Raw genomic sequence first — 23,359 nt, forward strand, 5'->3', positions numbered from 1 at the left:
CTATTCATAATGTATTGTTTTTAATAACATTACATAACTCTGTACATATCACATTTATAAAGAATCGTATTTGTTTACATTGCAAATTATTTTTCTTTGCTTTAAGTTTTAAAAGATTGTCCAAATTACTGCTACCAGATGTTGTAAAGTTTCTAAAAAAGGAAACCCTGTACAAATTTCGGTAATACCGTGAGTATTCAAAATTACATTATTAAAAATATGGTCTCGTATAAATTGCTTTACATTATTTAACAATAATTTCAATTTTTCCATAAAATTACACGTATATCAACTGATGTGTGATGGATATTTCTTCATACATCGTTCAAATGCTTCTACTATAGTGGATCTGAAAATAATCGTTAAGTTGAATAAAATCTAACTATGTAATTATAAATACAATAGTATTTACTGAAGAATATAAATCAAAATTAGCATGATTTACAGACCTAAACACTTTCTGGTGAAGAAGATACGCAGATACATGTCCCGCATCGATGTATCGAATTTCAGCACCTGGCCAGATTTTCTCCAAGCTCATACAACCGTCGCGTGGCACGTACGCATCATCCTTCGCGCACACAGCAATAATGAGTTCAGTATCAACAGGTACTTCGAAATTTTTTAAATGCGTACATTCATCCATTATACCACACATGAATTGCAGTGCCTCTCGTTCACGCCACTTGTAGTCCGAAAATAATGGATGCCTTGGAACTGGTAATAAACAAACGCCTATTGCCAAAGTAATACTAAGAATAGTCATGCTCGTAATAAACCATGCTTTCAACTTACTCGTGTTCAACTGAACGTATAAACAAAAACGAAAGACTAAATTTACTTATTAGTAACAACTCGTCAATTCAAAATTAACGTACACGTTTACATAATGTTTGCATCACAATTAAATTCAGGATATTTAGGTTTCATTTAAGCATCTAACTATGCCTACCTTTGAGCGCATTTGAATCTTTTAACTTAAATCTGTTAGAAAGGAGATTTAGGGGAAACATCTTAGCTGCTGCCTTCTCTTCCACGTATTGTTTTTTCAAATTATTGTCTTCGGTTCGAGAATCAGAAGGGTTATGTAATTTATTATCGATCACAGTTTGTGTAGCAGTCAAGGAGTCCTTCTTCAATTCATTAACCCTGTTCATACTTGCTGGAAAATGTTGAGCAAAATGCTGACCAGCTAGGAATGCATCCTACAATTGAAGTGGTAGAAATGTTTGTCTTGTATTGATTATATAAGACTTATAGTTTGTATGATGAAGGTTTACTTACCTCTTCCCCAATGATTCTTACCATCTTGGCAAGATCATTTTGATATAGTTCATTTGCAAAATATTGGTTTTCTAAAAGTGTCCAGTTAATAGAGGCACTCATCACTCCTTGAGTAAATACTGGTGATGCTGTTGACCAAGAAAGGCAAGGAACTAGTGGTATTGGTTTTGGCCAATTTGTTGCTGCCAAGGAAGCCATCTACACAAATATTCAAACATCAATATACTAATAGAATAATACACGGATTTTAATATTAAAATAAAATACAAACATGACCACCCATTGATAATCCTGTTATCCCCAATGGCCCAAAACCTTGTTGTTCACACCAATTTAATAAAACAATTGATTCCATTATCAAGCATCCTCCCATGATGAAGATGTCACATACATTGTGTAAACTAGAACGTCTAAAATGCACAGGTATATCAACATGACTATAAAATTATCTGAGAGTTTTATATATGTTCCCTGCTACAAACCTTCTGAATACAAGTTCTTACATTTGATTCCGTGGTTTTCGTAATCCATAAAATGGATTTTCCAATAACAAAGACGCAATTCCAGCTTCTTTGAGTAGTGGTTTAGCAATCAAATTCCTTCTCCGCCAAAAAAACTGGCGAATAAAAATTCACTTCAATTTTAGAATGACTGGCAATTCAATCCAACAAGCACTAGAATCGATACAACTTACATGGTCTCCTGTACCAGCCAAATGTAAGCAAACAGGTTTCCTTTTATGGGAGTACCATTTACGTGGTAGAATCAACTGAAAATGTGCTGTGACCGTCTCATTTGGCATTATTCCAGGAAGATGTTTATGAAAAGGACTTTCAAAACAACCTTCTACTATATGACAGTCAGACCATTCTTCATCCTATATATACATATGTACACACACACACACACACACACACACAGATTAAAAACAGATATGAATAAATATATAGTATTTATTTCACACTAATATTAAAAGAGAGTTACCTTAGTTATATTGATTGGATAATTAGTAGGTATAAGACTGTAACATGTTTTTCTATTAGCAATAACTTTTCTAAATTCAAAGATCCTAAAATCAAATTGCTTATTAGCATTCCACAGAGAACAAATTTTAAAAGGATTGTTGTATTATTAATGTTATCATTTTAAAACTACTGCTTCATCAAAGATCGTTTTTATTAAGAGCAGGTTTCAAGATGTAACATTTTATTACAAAACAGTGCAAATAAATCCAACGTTTTTTAAAATTTTTTCATGTCATTCATTGGCTCGAACGAAAATTCAAATAAAATCATGTTAGCGTTACTTATGCAAGCGATTTAATTTCACGTCATGATCTAATGAAGAACATTCTCGAAACGCGAACCACATCTCGAATTTCTTTCAAAGAAAAAGAACATTGATGCCTTACCTCTTTAAATTCTGAGGGCTACCCCAGCCTTTGGTAAAGAATTTAGTTAGGAGGATGCTTCTGTAAACTGCGTCTAAACGGCTAGGTGGCATTACGTGAATGAATAAATAAAATCTTATTTGTTGATCCAGGTTTCCACGGGATTATAAAAATATTATTCGTTTCAGATACTTGTGTTCACGACTCAAAAGAATTCGTGGGTTTCTGACTTGAACACTCATATCGTATTTTTAAAACGATAGCAATGATGTGGACAATGCAGGACATTGTTCGGGTTTGTGAACTGGTTACAGAGCTAGGCTGTCGAAGACCAGTTATCGAATATCTCAGTCAGGCGATTGGCGCAATCAGATCAGGTGATGTTTTGCGCGTATATCGCACATAAAGTTCCGTCTCTTGCATTTTTGGTTCTGTACACATGCAATTACAATTTTGATGAACTAGTTCTTTAAATATGAACGGTTCACGAAAGGATGTTGCGAGCGAACACGAGCGAGAAGTGTGCAGTACGAACGGTACGAACTTTCAAAATTAATACTTGTACACACTACTTCAGACACGATGTACCGCTGATCACAAAATTTTGTAGACTTTCTTGATTTTCAATTACAATTTTAGTACGATTGTAACGACTTTTTTTAGTGTTGTTACTGCGATTCATTGTGAATGGGTTGCAAATAGCATTTAATTGACACTTTTTTTAATCATTGTATTGTACATTGTATGTATGTATGGATTTATTATTAGAAATAACATGAAAATAATCGGTGCTGCCATCTACGAAAAAATTGCAAAGATACTATTAGCTAATTAGTACCACAGACGAGATATAAGAATAGACCTAACATCTTATGGGACTTGGTGTACCACGAAAATTACGCTGATTCGAATAGACGTATTGTACCGTAGCGCATCGTATTATATTTCCAATTTTTAGCTTCATTTCATCGAATTGTCTTAAATATAACTGTATAAATATTGTACAATCCTATATTAATTATAGTTGTCTGGTTCAACAGGTTACTGATGGCGGCAAAACCGCGGGGTCAAAGAACCCCCGCAGAAGGCCTGCACGTTTGTGGCGCCCCCACCATTACATTCGAAGTTTAAAGAACTTAGATTAGTACTCTCTACCAGCTCGGAACCAGTAATTACAAGAATATTGTTAAATTCACAACTGTTTGCTACGATTGACAGTGTATCCCGTCATGTATACCCCGTTTAGTTCCGTTTGTACAACTCTTACAACGTTACAGTGACAGCTTTTATCTTGACCAAGCATTCGATTTGTAGCTTAAAGCACGTAGATTAATGCCCTGTCATTGATAATAACAATAAACGACCAGAACACTGTTAAAATCGCATTTAATCACGGAATAACACTATATTTTTTTTACCAGTGGCGCCATCAGTGGCAGTTCTCTCAAACTGCTAGCTAAATCATACCGACAGGTGAGTGAAAATTCCTAATGCTCGAAAAAAGCGAATATCTCAGTAATTCAGAGTTCAAAATGAACGTCATTAGTCTCAAATTGTTCCTGAGGGCTTAATGAATCGACTCGATACTGCAGAACCCACTAATTATTAAAATTACTTATGCCTGTATTAACATTGACCCTTATGGAGCGACAAACCTGTTTGCACGGATTTCTATCCCAATCACACAGCTAAACGGGCATCATGCTTCTTCGTCTTGCATTAAATACGACGTTTAAAGAACGTAGATGAATATTCTCCAACGGCTGGAAACCAGTAATTACAAGAACTTTGTTAAACTTACATTTGTTTGCAACGGTTGACACTGTATATCGTCATGTGTACCCCGGTTAGCTTTCTTTCGACATCTCTTCCAACGGTATGCTGACAGCATTCGTCTTGACCAAGCACTCGACTTGTAGCTGAAAGAACGTAGATTAATCCCCTATCATTGAAAATAACAATAAACGACCGGAACACTGTTAAAATCGCATTTAATAGCGGAATACCACTATTTTTTTGACTGGTGGTGCCATCCGTGGCGAATCGCTGAAACTGCTAGCTAATTATATGGCTAGCAGTTTCAGCGATTCGCCACGGGTGGCGCCACCGATCAGAAAAATAGTGGTATTCCGCGATTAAATGAGATTTTAACAGTGTTCCGGTCGTTTATTGTTATTTTCAATGATAGGCGGTTAATCTACGTTCTTTAAGCTTCAAACTGAATGCTTGATCAAGACGTAACTTGTCCATAGAACGTTGGAAGAGCTATTTAAACTGAACTAAACGGGTTATGCATCGCGAGATAGAGTGTCAACCGTTGCAAACAAATGCAATTTTAACAAAGTTCTTGTAATTACTGGTTTCCAGCCGTTGGAGAGTATTAATCCACGTTCTCGTATTTACTGCAAGACGAAGAAGCATGATGCCCGTTTAGCTGTGTAAATGGGATAGAAATCCGTGCAAACAGGGTTGCCGCTCCATAAGGGTCAATGTTAATACAGACATAAATAATTTTAATAATTAGTGGGTTCTGCTGTATCGAGTCGATTCATTAAGCCCTCAGGAACAATTTCAGTCTAATGACGTTCATTTTGAACGCTGAATTACTGAGATATTCGCGTTTTTCGTGCATTAGGAATTTTCACTCACCTGTCGGTATGATTTGGCTAGCAGTTTGAGAGAATTGCCACTGGTGGCGCCACCGGTAAAAAAAAAATAGTGTTATTCCGTTATTAAATGTGATTTTAACAGTGTTCTGGTTGTTTATTGTTATTGTCAATGACAGAGAATTGGTCTACGTTCTTTCAGCTTCAAACTGAATGCTTGGTCAAGATGAAAGGTGTCGGCATAACGTTGGAAGAGTTGTCAAAATGTTAACCAGACGAGAAGCTTACAACAGTAATGAAGTGACGCTACAGCCGTAGTTGAATCCCCCACCAACAGCCCCATTAGTAAGAGAGGAAAGTAACTCCATTTATTGTTTTCTCCTTCTCGGCCGACTTCATCCCTACCATAAGACCGCCCAGTCTATTATTTATAAATTTATAATTTATATTATGCATACGTATAACAAGCAAGCACAGCAGGTTGCATATTTGTAAAAGCAATATTGGTTCACATACCTGGTTAATAGATGGCTTCTCGATCTTTTAAATTGAATTCAATATTTTGTCATCCAAGTTATTATTAGCGATTGAATAAAATAAATTAAAATAGCAACGTGGAAATGAATCCATGAATATGTTACTACGAGTATACAGTCTATTACGCATCTATGCATCGTTGACTCGGTAGCTGTCGAGACAACGATGTTTATGCGTCAGTTTCTCTACATACATACATATATACATACATACATACATACATACATACATACATACATACATACATACATACATACATACATACGTACGTACATACATACATATATACATATATTTTGGAATTTCTTTCTTCGAGAAATGTCAGTCTGCTTCTTTCGACGTGCAATCTCCTACACGCTTAAATTAACAAATAAATGAAACTCTTGAAAACTCGGCTGAAAATAAGAAAACATGCCGACTTCCGACGTGTATCGTGTATACATTACAAACAATTGAATAATGTAATGGTTGTAACGTAAGTTAATCTGATTTATGGGTTTCATAGTTTTATCCCCATTTAAACTCTACGACAGCAAATGTTGAGGATGACTGATGACCAAGATCTTTCGTCAAACTTGTTCCTTGTTCACTTTCGATCAAATCTTTTCCATATGACAAAGTACATGCGTTAACGATCGAAAAGTTGTCCGCATTTTGTATTGTCAAGAGATAAGGAATCGACGAAACGATCGATTGGTACGTGTGCTATTGCAAACGGAAGCTAGCAAACAAGATTCAATATGCCAGCGCGCAGTATGCGAAGGATCATCAATTATTCGATGGTACAGGCAATTGGCGCGGGGGGCTTTTAATTATAAATTAAAACGACCCGACAATTCTCGACATGAAAATGTTAATTCATACGATCGTTCACGGTGGCGTGAGCCAGGCAAAGGGGGGTTGCCTTCGACGCCACGTTTTCGATTCGCTGGTATTACACTCCACCGAGAAATCATTTCGTCCTGGATGTTCGACAGATGGAATACTTGTATGCAATTATATCTTGTTATCGTCGACGATCCCATGATTGCTTCTCCTTATCGATCGAGAAGGAACCGGTGCGAGGAGCGAGCGCTCACGCGTTCGTGTAACTTTTACAACGATTGTATTAACTATGTAGGTAGACGACTTCTGTTTAACATTCTACCTGTGTATTCCCAGACCTACGGTGAATAATTTCAGTCGTAGTTTCGATATTGAAATAATTTTGTGACTGTCATTCTTGTAAATTACTCGCATCACCGTGCGAGTAGCAATTACGTGTCACCTTCATCTATCAAAATTCGACACACGTCATCTTGAGTGAAACTTTTTGGGATTTTCCGCCTGGATCGCCGCAATTTTAACAACAATAATTACAGCAACAGATGTCAGGATACTTGATTACGAGAGAAGCGTGTACTATATACATATGTATACATACGTATCGCGAATCGACATATCGAAACGTGGTCGGTCCCTGTGGTACACTTTAGCCGACGTTGTCTAGAGACAAGGATGAAGCAACGCGAGAACAGACCGGATAATGGTTGCTTGATATAATACGATATAATGGGACCATATAATACGGTGGGTGTAGGCGAGGCGTTATTTATGTATGGGAAACGCTCGGTCTACAGGGATCGTGGAATCAACAGCTGGACTAAATACAGATCTTTCGCAACCATCGTTTCACCGTCTTTCTCCTCGATAATATTCGATTTCCACCGAACGATTAATTATCGTTCGGTTCTGATTTCTGTGTATTTCGCCAACCTCGAATCCGACCTTTTTTACTGAAGGCAACCGCGCTTAATTTCTCTCTGTCGCTCTGTCTTTCGTATCGTTAACAATTCTATTATTTCTCGTGTGTCGATTTTTTTTTTAGCTTTCTAGTTCATATCCATCCAAAGAAAATTATCTGTAGGTATTGATTTTACTATTCCACTCGAAATTCCAATTTCAAATCACTGTCAGACACTACTCGTTTTCTGATAAGCAATACATACGTCGGAACCATAAAAGCCTCAAGTACAGAAAATCCTTGTTGATAATTTTTTTGTCGTGAATATTTCATAAATTAATGGCTGTATGCGACTGAAAGAAATATCATTGGCTTCGGAGTGCCAAGCTCTATCACTGTGCTGGAACCTCTCGTTGTCATTGCCGTGGAGCGTTCGAACACTCATAGAGGATTTACCGTATTTACATATTCCAGACTAGTCTCTCGGCACAAGTTCTTGTGTTCACTCGGGTTTATCACGAAATCGATTATGGTAAGTATTAAAGACAACTAAGTTGACAACTAAGTAATGGACTTTCAATCATCCAACGGAACATCACGCGAAAGGAGAGCGTACTTGAGTGGAGAAATTGGGGTGGGTCGACTACAGTTGTTGCAAACTTTCTATTCGCAGGAGTATTTGTAAATTCGTGAACGGACCTGGACACGCCTTGTCTTTTGTTTGGTACCTCGATGGTCCATGATCAACGAGATTCGGCGAATTGTTCGCCGATGATCGTTTGCGAGGGCAACAAATCGTCGCGAGTGCCTGCTGTCGCCCGAGCAGATTGCAAGCACCTGTCCCACGGAAAATATCCACCGGTGGATAGTGTGTGGATACACAGCGACGAAGCTGGCACGGCAGAAGGTTTGTCAGCTGCCACCGCAGCTGAGGTAACCGATCGCCTTCCATCGAACGAGATGACGCCTATATGTATGTATAGATCGACCAAAATTCCTCCATTCGATCCATCTCGTGGACCGTGCGCGGTGTCGATCTCGAATTTCACGAACGAACGAACGAACGAACGAACGAACGAACGAACGAACGAACGGCTGCTTTCGCGATCCAGAGATTTTTCAATCTGCTGATAGTCGTTCGCATATTTTCTATGGATAATGTTTCATCGTTAGCCCGTCGATCGAGCGTGCCTCTACCTTTCTAGCTCCGGCTATTAATGCGTCGAAGCAATCATCAGGACAGTTCATCTGCGACACGAGGACATCTTCGATAGGAATTTCGTTTATATCATACATATAGTATGTTCGACGTACTAGATATTTTTCAAGAAAAATTCTGTACCGAGAATGTAGGCGTAACTGAAAACAATTGTACTATGGGATGCAATGAGAGCCTCTTTGATATAAGTCTGTTTCGATGACAATATCCTGAAACCTTACGAAGTTAAGTAGGTATATTTTATACGTAGTGAAGACGTAAAAAACTGTGTAGAATATTTAAAAATTTCATATTTCCCCTTTGTAGTTTTATTGTTACAATTGGAATTCTGTAATAAATTAATCAGTAAAGTAAATAAATAAATGGTATGGAATTTTTTTGGCACTTAGAGTGTTTTCTACAAGCACTCTTCAATTGCTCTGAGATTTTTACTTCTGCCCGCGAATTGAATCGATGCTTGTTGATATTCGTGTTGTACGTTGGTATGTCATCGACTAGAAATATTAAAGGTGGCACGGTGATTAAGTGTAACGATGAATGTTAACGACTGGTAGATGGTGTTGGACAAAATGTTGGTTCCTCGGTGGGCGTTTACGGTCACGTGTATGTATGCATTGTTGCGCACGCGATGCAAACTTGCGGCGCGTGGCGACTGGCCGGACTGGCTTCGTGTTTCCGAAACACCTTCCAAAAAATCTAGGCTTTTTTGCAATGTCCTGAAGCGTGTGCAGGTTTGGTCTCGAGTTTCTCGCTCGATCGTTCGGAAAATTTTCCAGTACACCTGGCACAACGTGTTTCGCTTCTATAATAGAGGCACTCTTGCTTCGTAAATCATAAAGCTTAAGTGACTATAATAATGTTATATAGTATATCCTTTAAATGCAAAAATATATTTAATCTTACAATAAATAAATTATCTATAAAGTTCTATTATAGTATTAGAAAAATGTTTGTTTGCTTAAAACAAAACTTCGTCGACTTGTTTGTTACTTTCAGGTATGGACCTGAAAAAAGCTCTGACTGCAAGTCGGCGCAAAAACCGTGATATTAAAAAGTGAATCGAGTCATCTTACGGGTCATCGACCGTCGCAAAAATCGTAAGGGGTGTATTTGTATAAGTACAACAGGACGCGATTCCTTTTGAATCCGTTGCAAAAGATTATTCTACGGCTGGAGTGCGTGCGGTCGGCCGCGGTAATGGGGTGGGGGAGAGCCACGTGATCGAGCGCGTGTTCCAACAATAACAGCTGCACTGTTGCTTGCCTTGTTCCTCAATTCACGTTCAGCCTCCTCCGAAGCAGGATCTCTGCTCGGTGAATCCTTTAAAAATCGTTTTCGGCACGAACGAAAAGTTTACGAACCCGATCGAAGTCACTTTTCACTAGTCGTCGATTCTTTCGCATATTCGATTGATATTTCGTGGAAATCGATTCATCCAATCCCACATAGATCCGATCCACCGACAATCGTGTGAGATCGTGTCATTCGGTGATCGACGAAGTCGCGTGAACCGGTGAAAATTGGATTTTAAACGGAGTTTCCTCTCCCACCGTGGTCCCGAACGGGAACACGAGAGTTTTATTTATTCGGTGATTGAAGTGCAACGTCGACGGAATCGCGTGGAATGCTGTAAGCGAGGAACCACCCCGGTACGTTCGCAGTTACTTTTTTTTTCGACAAAAAAAAGCAACGAAGACAAGAAAACGGAAGGAAGGTGTCGCGAAGATGCTTCCTGTTCGGGGATCAATCTTCGTCGTCCTCGGCGCCTCCTGTTTGCTGGCTGTTCTCATCGAGGTAACAGAGTTTCAAGTTTAACGCGCCGTTTTCTTTCGGATTAATTCATTCTTCCGCCTGCATCTTTCGATTGTCAGCGTATTTCAGCCATTAACGATCAAACTCGCGATAATTGTTGTATACTCGAATAGATTTATTTATTTATTTATTTATAAAACTCTTTAGTATACGATGCAGTTAGAATTAGCCAATTGTAGGTAAGAATGTGTTGTACATATTATATTCTATGCCAATCTATGCCTAAAAGAGGCTTGAGAACTAAAACAAAACAGCCCAGCGATAGATGACGATTGTACGTATGTAAACGCCAAAGACGTTTGTGTCTTTGAAAGACACTTTTTGAATCGTGTGCTCTACAGTTGTGTCACGTTTGTATCGAAACGCCCGCGGTATATAGGTCCGAGGAAATAAAAGCTTAGTGCAGTAGAAGCATATAAATCCCTATCGAGCGTATTCGTCGTCCCTCGACACTGGATCAGGGTTTAATTCTGATTTATCCGTAATGACTGCGACGTATCCGATTCACTTGGATCGAACCTCGAATGTCTCTCTCGGTTTTCATGTTCCAGGGATCTGTTTGTTTCGTCGACAAAGTTTAACGATTCGTATAAAGGTGCAGAAATTTTTCGCAACGAAAATACTCGTGCTGATACGTTTGTTTCACCAACAAAGTTTAATGATTCGTAGAAAAACGTAGAAATTCCTTGCAAACGAAATTACTCGCGTTGAAACGAGATAATCATAAACAGTGCAATGAAATCGTCGCGACGTTATTACAGGAAGTCGTGTCGAACCGTTTCGTTGTCTTCATTGAAAGCTTTATTTCGCCGTTGCCGCCGTTGGCTCGTGGTGGCATCGCGTAAGTATATTTACGCGCAACGGGACACAATTTATGATCGAGGCAGGATGGATGAATTGCGTAAGGAAACGCGTTGCGATCTTGAACGCCGCGGAGGAAACGATAATTCTTAACAATTACACCGGTTGGTAAATATTTAGATATGGGATCGTTAATTTCTAGGCAGAACATCGTTGCGATTGACCCCCCTCGAATCTTTTATGATCCAGAGACGGGGAAATTTTGAAAAGTCCCCTGAGTTCCTAAAGTTCTTCATGATCCACATCGTTTATTAATCGACCGTCTCATGAGATTGCCCCTTTAGAGATTCTTAAAGCAGTGGAAAATGTCCTGGACTTTCGTTGAAAGTTGAAGTCCTGTCGTTAGACTGCAAAACGAGGGGACCAAAGCGTGCACACGTACACTACCGGTCGAAATTGTTCTGTTAGGATATAATAAAAGTTATGTAATCAGTGTACATATACAAATGATTTCCAATCACTTCTGGTACATTACTTTGACCAAATCTGTAAAATAATATTTTGCTATTTCTCTAATTCTCGTATTGTATATCATCTCGTTTCAGAGTTGAAGAAAAATTGTGCTTGTGAAACACTGTGCTGTTTTCGCTTTTCATTTATATTTTTCCCTAAAACATCGCGAGTATTGTTTATATTATACATACAGAGACCCCGTCAGAATTACGAAAGCATACGAATCGTCGACCATGACTGTGGATATTTGACCCAGAAAAAAGCACGAAACAAACAAGTGGTACTGAAAAAAAAAAAAAAAAACGAGTGAAGCGCGTTAAGCGACCCGAGTAAGTCCGGGTAAGCCAATTCCGGGCGGATCGCCGCGAGCTTTCGTCCGATTTCCAGCCGGTTAATTATCCTGGCGGCAAGAACGATCGGGGATAGATAAAATCGGGTTCGCATGCTGGCCCGGTAACAACGATCGGAAGGAGGAACGGGGGACCGACAAGAGAGAAAAAACCGGGATCGAGGGGAGGGGTCTTTTATTTCGCATCCTCGTGTACGCGATGCATGCATATATGCATTAGGATCCAGGCTGAAAGGTCGACGAACACTGGAGATAACTGTACGCGCGCGTTGCGTCGAGGGTCCGAGGGAGAACCAGAGAGAGAGAGAGAGAGAGAGAGAGAGAGAGAGAGAGAGAGAGAGAGGGTTGTCGAAATTAACAGTGAAGCCCGCGTGGAAAAACAGAGGCAGAAAGATGAAAGAACAGTGGAAACCCCGAGGGCGGCGAACGGACGATATGACAGGGAGGAGAACGCGGACCTACGAAACCACCGTGGAGAGGCAGAGGATTGTACAAAAGGAACGACGCGGAAACGGAATAGAACATTAACCGGAAAGGAGAGTGAAAGATCAAAAGATGGGGTTGGAACGAGTGGCCGAGGAATGAGATACTCGTGCAAATAGGAATACAAAGGCTAAGGGACGCGGAAGATATGGGGGGCTGTTCGAGCTTCACTCGCATTTTTTTTTATTTCGCGGCTTTGGCTTTTTAACGAGACGGGGCACGAGGGAGAGATATTTATCTGTCACAATTGCTTCTCGAACGTACACTACCGCTCGTACGTATTAGGACACATGGTCTGCAGTAATCTGCACGAAGAAAATACGATGTTTCGTAAAAACTATACATTTTAGACCAGGTGTATTACTTTGTATATTATCGAGCTTTAATGTCTCCTAAATCATATTTCTTTAAGACTTTCAGCAATATCATAATGCCTAGTTCAAATGAAGCAGAATTGTCACTTCTGAATTGTCTGGTTTTACTATGGTAATAATAAGGCGCACATAATAGTATTGACCTTTATCGAAACCATTTGTCTTGTTGCATTTTCCAAGTTAAGCTATGCTATAAATGAATAAGCATCCGTGGTCTACTTATAACGTTTACTGTACATTCGATTACTCTCCTAATAGTACTTATTCTGAAGAAATTGCGTATCCAACTTTTCAGTATTCCTCGTGTATTCTCGTTTCGTTCCGATCGGTGTATTGTTTATTCAAATGCGAAGCCACGAAAGCAGGAGCCGGTGTAACGTAACAAAAATTGTTAAAGCGGAAAAAAGTTTTTCGCCCGTATGAAAATGACACTAAACGCACGAGAATACGGGGGGGTCTGAAGAAGAAACGAGCACGGAATACGAAATTAGAACGACGTCGGAAGAAAAACAGCGGTGGTGGAAAATCGAGACTGAAAAAATGGGTTGTGAGAACAAAGAAAACAGCCGGACTGATGCGGGATTGTCGCAGGAAAGAGGAGCGGAGGAAGCTGGAAACGTAGAGTGGGAAGAAGGATCGGAGTCGATGAAAAGTGGAGGAACGTGGTGATGGGGGGATAGAGAAGTCGTGGGAGCTGACAAAAGGCGGCTAGCTGTACCTGAGAAAGCTCGTTTCCTCCGCGCTGCCAGCTATTCCCGCGCGTGCTAACAGAGTGCGGAACACTGTCACTGTCCACTTGCACGCGAGCCCAAGGGTGGGGTCGAATGCCGGCGATCGGACATCGCAGAGAGACAGGGAGAGAGAGGGAAAGCGTTTTAAACTGTCACCGTAGGAAAACTTATCTCTTGCCGAATTAATTCTTACGCGGGAAGCCGGTGACATAAACTGCCCCAACATTTGAAACTAGTTCGGACGCTGTCACTTTATTCTTCGAACGTGCCACCACAAGATGCATATTCACCGAGGTAGTGTTTTCAGATATTTCGTAGCTGAAAGAATACTTTTGAAAAGAACCAAAACATGTTTCTGAGGAAGAAAAAACTATTAAATGGACAGGATTCCAGGACTTTCTGCGAGTCAGACGCGTTTGAACAACTTGAATCGGTCAGAGAAGCTTAAGAATTCGATGAAATTCAGACAAGAGTCAGGCGTATCTCCGATTGGATAAATAAACATGGGCGCGCAGGCTGAATGAGAAAAGAGAGTTTGGCGGGCGCGAATTTCTGCATTCCTGAACGACCCACTCCGCCCGGCATCGGGCGTAAATGGGTCGCCTTTCACGAGTACTTACGTATCTCGAACGAATTTCGCGCGAGCTTCTGCAGACCTATCGAATATTTAACGATATCAGTACTTGTATGTGTGTGTTCGCGGGAAACGTGTTTCTAACGGGGGCCGCGATATGCGTGCAAGATCGATTAGTCGATTATCCAGGAAAATCGGGGAATTTAAAAGGTGATATGAATGGTGGCGCTCGAGTGGGCGTGGGAGATGAAAGCGTGTCGATTAACAGACATAGCGAGGTTTAATACTAGAATTACCGACGATAAACTTATAACTTATGCAAATTCACAATTTCAGATAGTACTGTGTAAAAATTAAAATAGAGCAGAATTTACAATTCTGTACTGGAGGCTTTACTCTATGTTAATACGCCCACATAAATAGTGTTAAGTTCTATTAAAACTTTTATTTTATTGCATTTTCCAGGTTAAAAGATGTTACGAATATCCAGTTATGAATATTTCTATCGGTTCGATAAACACGAGAATCTTTTGAAACTTTATAAATTAACTAATTTCTTCATTTTGATACCGCAATCATTAAAGTTGTTAAAAATCTGCGAAAATGCATTGTTATAACATTTACAATTGTCGTTACGAAAGTGTGCTAACCCAGTGATTCCCCGACTGCTTTGGTTGTTCCAGTGTTAAAGAATCATAGAAATAGAAAAAAGAAAAAAACGTTAATGTACATGTTGGAATTTCTGCGGTTAACACGGAATGAATCCTGAATGAATGTTCCCTTCCGACTGAAGTAGTAAAGCGCCTCTCGTTTTAACCCCGGGGAACTTCACCGGAGAATCTACGGAGAATTCCACGGTTTTCCTTAACGCTCGCAACAATATTAACGAATCGAGCGACCCGTGGAACATCCAGTTTCCAGGGCAATTTCAATTCCCCTCGCAACAGGAAGCTTTTGTCTCTCGCGAAAGTAAAATGAAGCGTTCCCCGTTCTCGGAAGATGTTACGAGGGGCCGGAAGCCGGATATCCCCGAAGAAGAGGCGCAATACCGAGACTACGCGTACGTAGCTGGGGCCCGTAGGCTGGCTCGGCTGCGTAGGTCGTGCCGGGGTCGACGGGGATCGCGAAAACCGTCGAGACTGGCGGAACTCCCGACTCCCGGTTCCCATGGCATGCTAATGAGCCCCGCGCAACCACGAAATACTCCACTGAACTGAATAGCTCGCCCGACAACATCTACATCGCGACTCCGCCACGGTGGGGAACGTTCACCGGCTGGCGAACGCATCGAACCAGTCCTGCTACCAGGCTTTCCTTCCGACGATCAGTTTTGTTATTGTCTCGTCGACAGATGTGTTTGACTGTAAACTCGTCCAAGTCGTTGGTTCTATTCTCTCTTCTGACAACTCAACAAACGAACGAGGCAACCGTGACGAAAAATTGGACAATTAAGAAGAGGAACGGGGCAGTTTGAGGGCAATTAGAGGATATATGTAGAATACAATGTCCACACCATACAGTATATGTATAAATTAAATTAGACCAAAAAAATATCGATAACTTCAAAATCACAGGAGGCTACAAAGAATTAACATTTTCTAGAAGCACCCTGTATATTTCTTCCAGTAAGTATGGCCACTCGTTCGTGATTCCCTTACGCCACAATGTAGCTCTGTATATCTTCTCCGTTCGCCGGAAGAAAAGAGGAACAGGCTCGTTGATCGTGCCCGCCCGAGACAGTTCCCGGGACTCGTGGCCCCTTGATTTCGATATTCCTCCCGAAGCGCAGCTGCGTAGGAGTGGAGTCGATTCGAGGGAAGTCGGTGCCCTAGGGTCCGGCAAGAAGGAGCCGACTAGCTACGCGAGACGGAATACGACCGATCGCAAAGAGGCGGTCCAAGGAACAATGGGGTGGCGGTGAGGGAAGATAATTATCAGACTTGCCTGGCGCAGCTGCGCCGTCGATTCGTTTCACCCCTCGAGGCGAGGCGAGGCGAGGCGAGGCGAGGCGAGGCGAGTCGAGTCGAGTCGAGTCGAGTCGAGTGGGCCTTTCCTGCATGGAACCCGGGGCCGGACGATCCTCGCCCTGGTCGTCGTACAAAAGTCGAGACTTACTGGGGGAAAAGTTCAGCGTGCCGTGACACCGCACTCTCTAGGCACGGTGTTCCTCGGCACCGGGACATTATGTCTCTTAGGAACACGTGCGCGCAACGATCAACCCCCTTGGTTCCACATTCCACGGACCGTTGCACGAGCAGAACTGGGCATACACGAGTGTTCTTGGGACTCGAGGAAAAGGAGCCTTTTTGTAGAAAAGTTTCAAAGTTTCCTCTTTCGTCTTCACAAACGTGTTGATCACGGTTTTTCGGTTATCGAAAGTTTATCGTGGAATATTTGGAAAATGAAGCATGGAATTGCTCGGGAATCGAACACAGGACAGATATTCGATATACATTTTTATGCGTGTCGCCGGGCACTCGTACAGGAAGGCGAGGACAAAAGTTCACCGTTGCACGCGCCGCTGAATAAACACAGTGGCCCGAGGGTACTAATTTACCAGACCGCCGAAATATTCGAGTCGACGAGGCGGTAATAAAAGACGCGTTGCGTTACCATACTATTCGTTGATTTAAAAATGAGTAGCGAGCCAAGAAATTGAATTCTCATTTTCGTAAATGGATATCCGAATTATTATCGGATTTTCATTTTCAAGAAAGATATGTCAACGTTAAAGATTGCATCTATTTCAAGATATTTTTTGAACGGTACCCGGAAAACTTATAAAGTACTATAAGGGTTAACATCTACCGACGCTTGATCTGGTGTACGCGTCGTTGCACCGTACGCAGCAGACTGCGATTAAAACGAACTCTGTTCTTCAGCTGGGCGCTGAATATGCCTGGCTACTCGAGCAATGTAGATCTTGAGCCACAGCTAAATATATGATATAACGAGAAAATTGAGATTCGGAATGCGTCAGTAGTTCGTCTCGCCTCTAAAAATAACAAGGTTCCTTTCTAATTAAAGACGACGATTATGATAATTGATTCGTTCGAATAAGAATGTTTTATCGGTTATTTAAAAATCGATAAAAAATAAAAATGAATTCAGCGAGAGCGTAAGGGGCGGATGGGAGACGCGCGGAACAGGAAATTAGAAGGGAAAGATATTTCTATCATACGATTCGTCGACCAGGACGAAATGATTTTCGATTGGAATTTATTGGTGCGACGCGGCAGCATACCGGCGTTGAAAAAAAAGGGAAATACACAAAACTCGTCACAATTACCACTTCCGGTTCGTCTGTGCTGCCGGAAGTCCTATTCATACGCGACACTACCAACACAGTTGTACTTCCGTCATCGTTGTTGCGGGTCCACGTACGCTCGTAAATCATTCTATTTTTTCATTTTACTTTTTTTCTTTCGCTCTAGTTGTTCTCTCGCGAAACAATTGATACGTTGTCTATAAATATTCTTCGTACAAGTATTAGTTGATTTCGTCATCACTTCCTACTTAGGTACATAGTCGCGGTTTTCGACGCATAATTAATTGCATTTTCATTTTTCAACATTAGTCTTTAAGCACCAGGTACGTACATGATACATGAATATCTTTGTTTTTATGTAAATCAAAGTCCTGATGTAATAATAAAATTTGTCTCTTACAAAATTCATTGCATACGTTACGTTCTTATTAAGTAAAATAAATAAAGTGCCAGTTTTTTGGAACACTTGCAATAATTGGGACATTTACCCTATATCTATCATAAGTCTCTCTCGTCGTACTTGCCGATTTTGCCGCCGTTTTTGTGAAAAAAAAAAAACTCCGATGTTCAGTTTCTTTACCGAGCACATTGCAAATTCCTTGGATTCATCGATTCAGGATATTCCATCTCACGTTCATTCGACGTTTCGCATTTTACGGCCAGGCTGTGCCTGGTTACCCTGAAGTAAACGATCGGAAATTGTTAAGGCCCGTTTCTAGTCGGCCGCGGCACCGATTCGTCCGGCCGTCGATTGCAACGCGGCTCCCGTTCCGAAGACGTAATTTCCTCGCTTCCCGTTCACAGACCACCCTTTTGTTATTGATTAAAGTTAAGAACCCTCCTTGAACGATGACGGTGCCCTTTCGAGAGAGTGTACGGTTCACCGGTCACCGGAGCTGAAGAAAATTATTCTTCGGTTCCGTCTCGCGTTCACCCGGCCATCATAAGCGTTTTCTTTGCGCCGTGATAATTTCACGGCGAATAATCCGTAACGCGTTCTTTTGCGAGACGACCGTTTCCACAAGAAGTGGCTTTGGTGCTGGTTATGTAACACCGCTCTTTAGAAACGATTATACGGATGGTTATTTTCCAACTGTTTCTTTGTAGACCAATGTGATATCAGGTAAAACATCCTAACCTTTTCTGGTCTGACACACCTTTTAGATTCGACTACAACATCGCGGACATGTGCAATGGTACGCGACGACTAGCGAATCTAAATTAATTCCGGTTGGTCGAGAAAGGGCGAAAGAGAGAAGAGAATTATTGTCCCATACGGTCTTTGTATTTGCGCGGCGAGTTCCTGTTCGTGACGCGTGACGCGTGACCGGGTTACCGCGTTGGGTTTCCATCAGCTCGAAGAAATCGAGATAAAAAGAAACGCGCGACAGTGAGCGGTACGACATTGCGGTGAGTGTGTATACGTAGGTATTGTATATGTATACCGAGTGCCGTCTGCTCTCGACCTCTGGTTACTTTATTGAGGTAGGGGAGCATATGCCGTACATGCGGTCGGGGGGTAATTTGTTCAACGGGACACACGGGGGTCGCTATTATTAAGCCTTTTCACCGGACTCGCTTCACCCGCAAATTGACAGGGTGCATCCTTACGCGAGGAGTGGGCTCGTGTTACGAGACCGATAAGATGACAGTCTTGGTTATACATATATGTATACATGTGCATACATATTATTACGCATTGATCGAGTGTACTTACGTGGGTACTTGTACGTGTTCCATTCACATATCCTTGTGCTCCCACTCACAGTTGTGGTCTTGCGTTGGAAAGTATGTAGTTGTTTTTCCGTTTCGTTGCGGTGTGTACTCGCGATAATCTCGCGAATGTTTTACACGTGATGTGCAACTGTCCAGGAATCCCTGTTTATGACGGTTTGTTCCTAAAGTACCCTCGTACCAAAACAATCGCTCGAGTGCTCGAAGCTACGAATCTTAAAGCTATGTATACCTCTATTTTCCTTGATTTTGATTAAATTCTAATATATCGATCGAATCGACTGATTTCTCCTACTTAAATAAAGTCACCAGTGGTAGAGGCTGAGGGAGCACGAGGTTTCAAGGGATTCAGGCCATTCTATGTGACCTCTATGTTCTAAACGGAGTCGACAATAGCGTTGCCGAGGGACAAGCGAATAGTCCTCTTCGTTATTAAGAAGAGTAAACGAAAGCTACGAAACGGCAGAAAAGGATCGACAGGGTTTCATGAACGGGGGGCCCGGTGCAATGATGCACCTGATACGTTGATGACCGTTGTCGCGTGTCAGCGGCCGGCTACTGCCAGCTGCGATCGAACCGTCGCGTCGTCTGTCTGGACCCGATCTTCTTTTTCATTTCGAACAACAGCAGCCTTCTTTACCCCTTCGAACGAAATCGAATAGACAACCATGAAATTGTAAATATCTTTCGTATGTTAAGTAGAGTGGTTATTTTTTAGTTAGACTGCGCCTTTGTTCCAACTTAATTTCAATAAAAAATAAATCCATTTCCAGAATTTTATTCATTACCCCTGCCCCGTTATTCCTGTCCATGATCCGGCAGTAGTTGGTCGGTTGGATTGAATTAAATCGAGGATACATCGGTGGGATACTTCGGGGGCAGCAGGCACAAAAGCACAGTAACGAAACCCGAGGCTACAAAAAATCCTAATTTACATCTCGGGCTGTATCTTGATCGTGGTCGGATGCGCGACGAAAGAAAGGCGCAAGGTGTTTCTACGGGTCAGGTGGCTTTATCCTTTTTGGCACCTGTTCTCGGCTACGCTACGCTGTAAGTGTAGATGAAAAGGGCTTCGGAGCTGCCTGCGATATTCGATACAATATTACAACACGATTCGACGAGACAATCGCGAAAGATGATCGACGTTTTTATCGACGAAATGTTTGCACCCCTTTCTTTTCTCAAACAATGGCTTTAATATTCTAGACAGGACGAGAAATAAATTGTAAAAGGAAGCATACGTTTCTACATAGTTAGAAGAAAATTATCCTATGATCGTTCGTACGATAACCAAACGCATATATTTTCGACTATTTATGAAAAAACGAACTAACTCCTTGTTCCCTGAATTTCTTCTAAAATTTAACCACCATTCAGGTACCGGTTAATTGATCCCACAAAACCCAACGTGTACAGTCCAGGCTCTTTGAAAGAGCCTATTAACCACCAGAGGCAAGCCTCTCTAGCCCAACACCTCTCTAACCGAGCGCGCATCTGCCGGTGTTCCAGGTGAGCGAGGCCAGGCCACGCATCAGGCACCAGAAAGGAGGGAGTCATTGCAGCAGATGCGGTCCAGGCTGGGGCGTGGTGAACCGATGTGTCCGTGGCCGCGACACCGAATGCGGAAAATGCTCCGCTGGTACCTACAGCCCACATCACAGCATTCAGCCCTGTTGGATCTGCTCGAGGTGTGGTCCAGGTCTCTACGAGGCGCACTCTTGTACCTCCAAGACCGACACCGTCTGCGACTCCTGCCACAGGCCAGCCCCGGACAACCTTGACTACCAGAGAAAGTGCAAAGGACGAACGAACCTTTTCCTGGCGCCCGAGGACGCGCAGGAGACTGGGGAAGAGAGCGTCCTGGTGAACGAGCCTGATGGCCAGGATCAACTGTTCGACGGGAAGGAGGTCCTCGAGAAAGACGCCGAAGCTGCGTTCGTCGCTGGAGAACTGAACTCCTTGGAAAGGCTGTAAACCGATCGTCCTTGCTGGATCGTTTGCTTTCTAGAGAAGTGAGGGTAGGGTAACTGGGCAATCGATATGTTCCTGGTGTTTCACACGGTTGCGTTGAATTTCTTCGAAGGTAGAGGCTAAAAAGCGGAAGGATAAACGTCACTGTGGCCGTACTAGACCGTCCGTCGACGCGATGGCGAGAAATTGGAACGCGTCGTAATCGTCACGTACGAAATTCCTACGGGAATTCTTGGAAGTCTTAACTCTAAGTAGAAAATCGGGAGACGCGAAATCATTTGCGGGATATCAAATTCATTCGAGACGTCGGTGTACATATGTATATCGTGTCCAGAGCAAGGGAACCGAAACGAATTGCAGATTGGGAAGTAGCGAACTCTTTCAAGAATTCATAGAGACGGCGGATAAGAACAGCGAAATAGGATCGGTCCGTGTTTTAACATTTTCTCAGGGACGAAAATTGCCCGACTTCCGCGTACGTTCTTTTCGAATTCATGGCGTTCGTTGTCTTGCGAAATTTTCCTGAAATGTGATTACTGGTCATCGATCAACTTTGCTATTCCGGTGAAGTTTCCGTAATTCTCACGGAATTAAGATATCCCGAAGAAGATTCAGTCGAGAAGTCCGAGAATATTCAGTTCATTGATATTCGCGTACTCCGATTGTACGCCCTCGGCTGTAACCGGACCGGTTAGAAGTCTCCCTAGAACTACTCGTTAACTCTGGTGCTCCTTCTATCAACTTTCGTAACTCTCTGTTAAAGAAACTTTCGAGAAGGGGACCGATCGATCGATCGGATTTCCGCGTTCTTCGGTCCTCGATTGCTAGTCAGTTAGCCGATAAGTAGCCGATAAGGTGTAATGTACATAAACGATCGACAGGATCGTATCGTGCGAACAACAAGTGTACAGGCATACTTTGTTTCATGGACTCGTTGTACGGTTCGATTTACGATATAATTGATATTGTTGAAGAACTTGCCGAGAGTCACTGCGTCTTTGATATCGGTACGCTTAACGAATTAAGCGTAATCCGATTATAAGTCTCTGTACACTTCTGTCACGAGTATACATATTTATCTACGTCCAAAGATCTCTACGGTAGTCTCGAAACATGCGAAGTTTCCTTTGGAGAAATCTTTGGCCTAATGTAAAAGTTTCAATCCGCGGTAACGTTTCACGGTCGAAGCCAAGGGAATGTTACAAGATAACCTAAAAGTACCCTCCAGGGAAATTTTTCAGTAAAAAACAGCTTAGCGGCAAATGCACCGCGAAAGAATTGGAAAATTTAGCTGTTCTTCTCCAAAGAGGATTCACGTGTGCCTCAGAGACCCCGAAGCACTCTCGCTCTCTCCACGCTCCTCTGTCTCCCGGGGGAGATTCTTTATCGCGGTCACCTTGTAATGTCTCTACAGTGTCTGTGTGTGTGTGTGTGCGAATACACTTCTGTGAATAAAAATAGAAAGAATAACGAGGCGATTTAATTACTGTTCGAATCGTTGATCCTTTCGTTACTATACCTGTATAGTAGCTAGAACTATGGTCACACTTATCGAAACTTTGGATGGTTTTTGTATTTGTTGGTTACTTATAAATTCCCAAACGTTGCCATAGTGGAAGGGTTTTAATTGGAACGAAAACAGGGAATTTCCATTCTCCATTCGATAAACCATAGTGTTTCGTGAAATTAACCAATACGATGGAATCAAATCGCAACCCTGGATGTTTGTATCGTATGACATGAATGGAAATTCATCAAAGTAATACCTATAATTCTTATGTTCTTTTTTATTCGTTTTTATTTATTCACGTTCATCGTTCGTTCCGCCGATGAACGTGGCCGCAACAGACGCCTACTGAAGACACAATAAAGTATACAGATATAATAATCTATGTTCTTTTTATTACACACCCTCCTTTCGTCACGTTCACGCTCGAAACGATAGAAAGAGATAATATGTATATGTATACTATATGTATACGGTTCTTCG

At 41.8% G+C, this 23,359-nt stretch overlaps 2 protein-coding genes across 3 annotated transcripts; one reads left to right on the forward strand and one right to left on the reverse strand.

Annotated features, from left to right (window-relative positions):
- Window positions 1-228: 228 nt before the first annotated feature.
- On the reverse strand, window positions 229-3,187 carry LOC107192448 (uncharacterized protein C4orf29 homolog). 2 transcript variants are annotated; one of them, XM_015581707.1, is made up of 9 exons: window positions 2,696-3,187; window positions 2,269-2,353; window positions 1,979-2,161; window positions 1,788-1,900; window positions 1,556-1,694; window positions 1,285-1,482; window positions 953-1,205; window positions 450-735; window positions 229-349 (listed from the first exon to the last, which is right to left on the reverse strand). In XM_015581707.1, the coding sequence occupies exons 1-9, from the start codon at window positions 2,785-2,787 to the stop codon at window positions 289-291; spliced, it is 1,410 nt and encodes a 469-aa protein (XP_015437193.1). In that variant the 5' UTR covers window positions 2,788-3,187; the 3' UTR covers window positions 229-288. The 2 variants fall into 2 exon arrangements, with proteins under 2 accessions (XP_015437193.1, XP_015437192.1); XM_015581706.1 differs by lacking the exons at window positions 2,269-2,353; window positions 2,696-3,187 and having other exon boundaries at window positions 450-717; window positions 1,979-2,147.
- Window positions 3,188-10,464: 7,277 nt separating this feature from the next.
- On the forward strand, window positions 10,465-21,780 carry LOC107192460 (tumor necrosis factor receptor superfamily member 4-like). Its single transcript, XM_015581719.1, has 2 exons — window positions 10,465-10,553; window positions 20,908-21,780. Exons 1-2 carry the CDS (start codon window positions 10,485-10,487, stop codon window positions 21,370-21,372), a joined length of 534 nt encoding a protein of 177 aa, XP_015437205.1. The 5' UTR covers window positions 10,465-10,484; the 3' UTR covers window positions 21,373-21,780.
- Window positions 21,781-23,359: the final 1,579 nt, after the last annotated feature.

The sequence above is a fragment of the Dufourea novaeangliae genome, unplaced genomic scaffold (genome assembly GCF_001272555.1).
Source record: "Dufourea novaeangliae isolate 0120121106 unplaced genomic scaffold, ASM127255v1 scaffold343, whole genome shotgun sequence".
NCBI lineage: Eukaryota > Metazoa > Arthropoda > Insecta > Hymenoptera > Halictidae > Dufourea > Dufourea novaeangliae.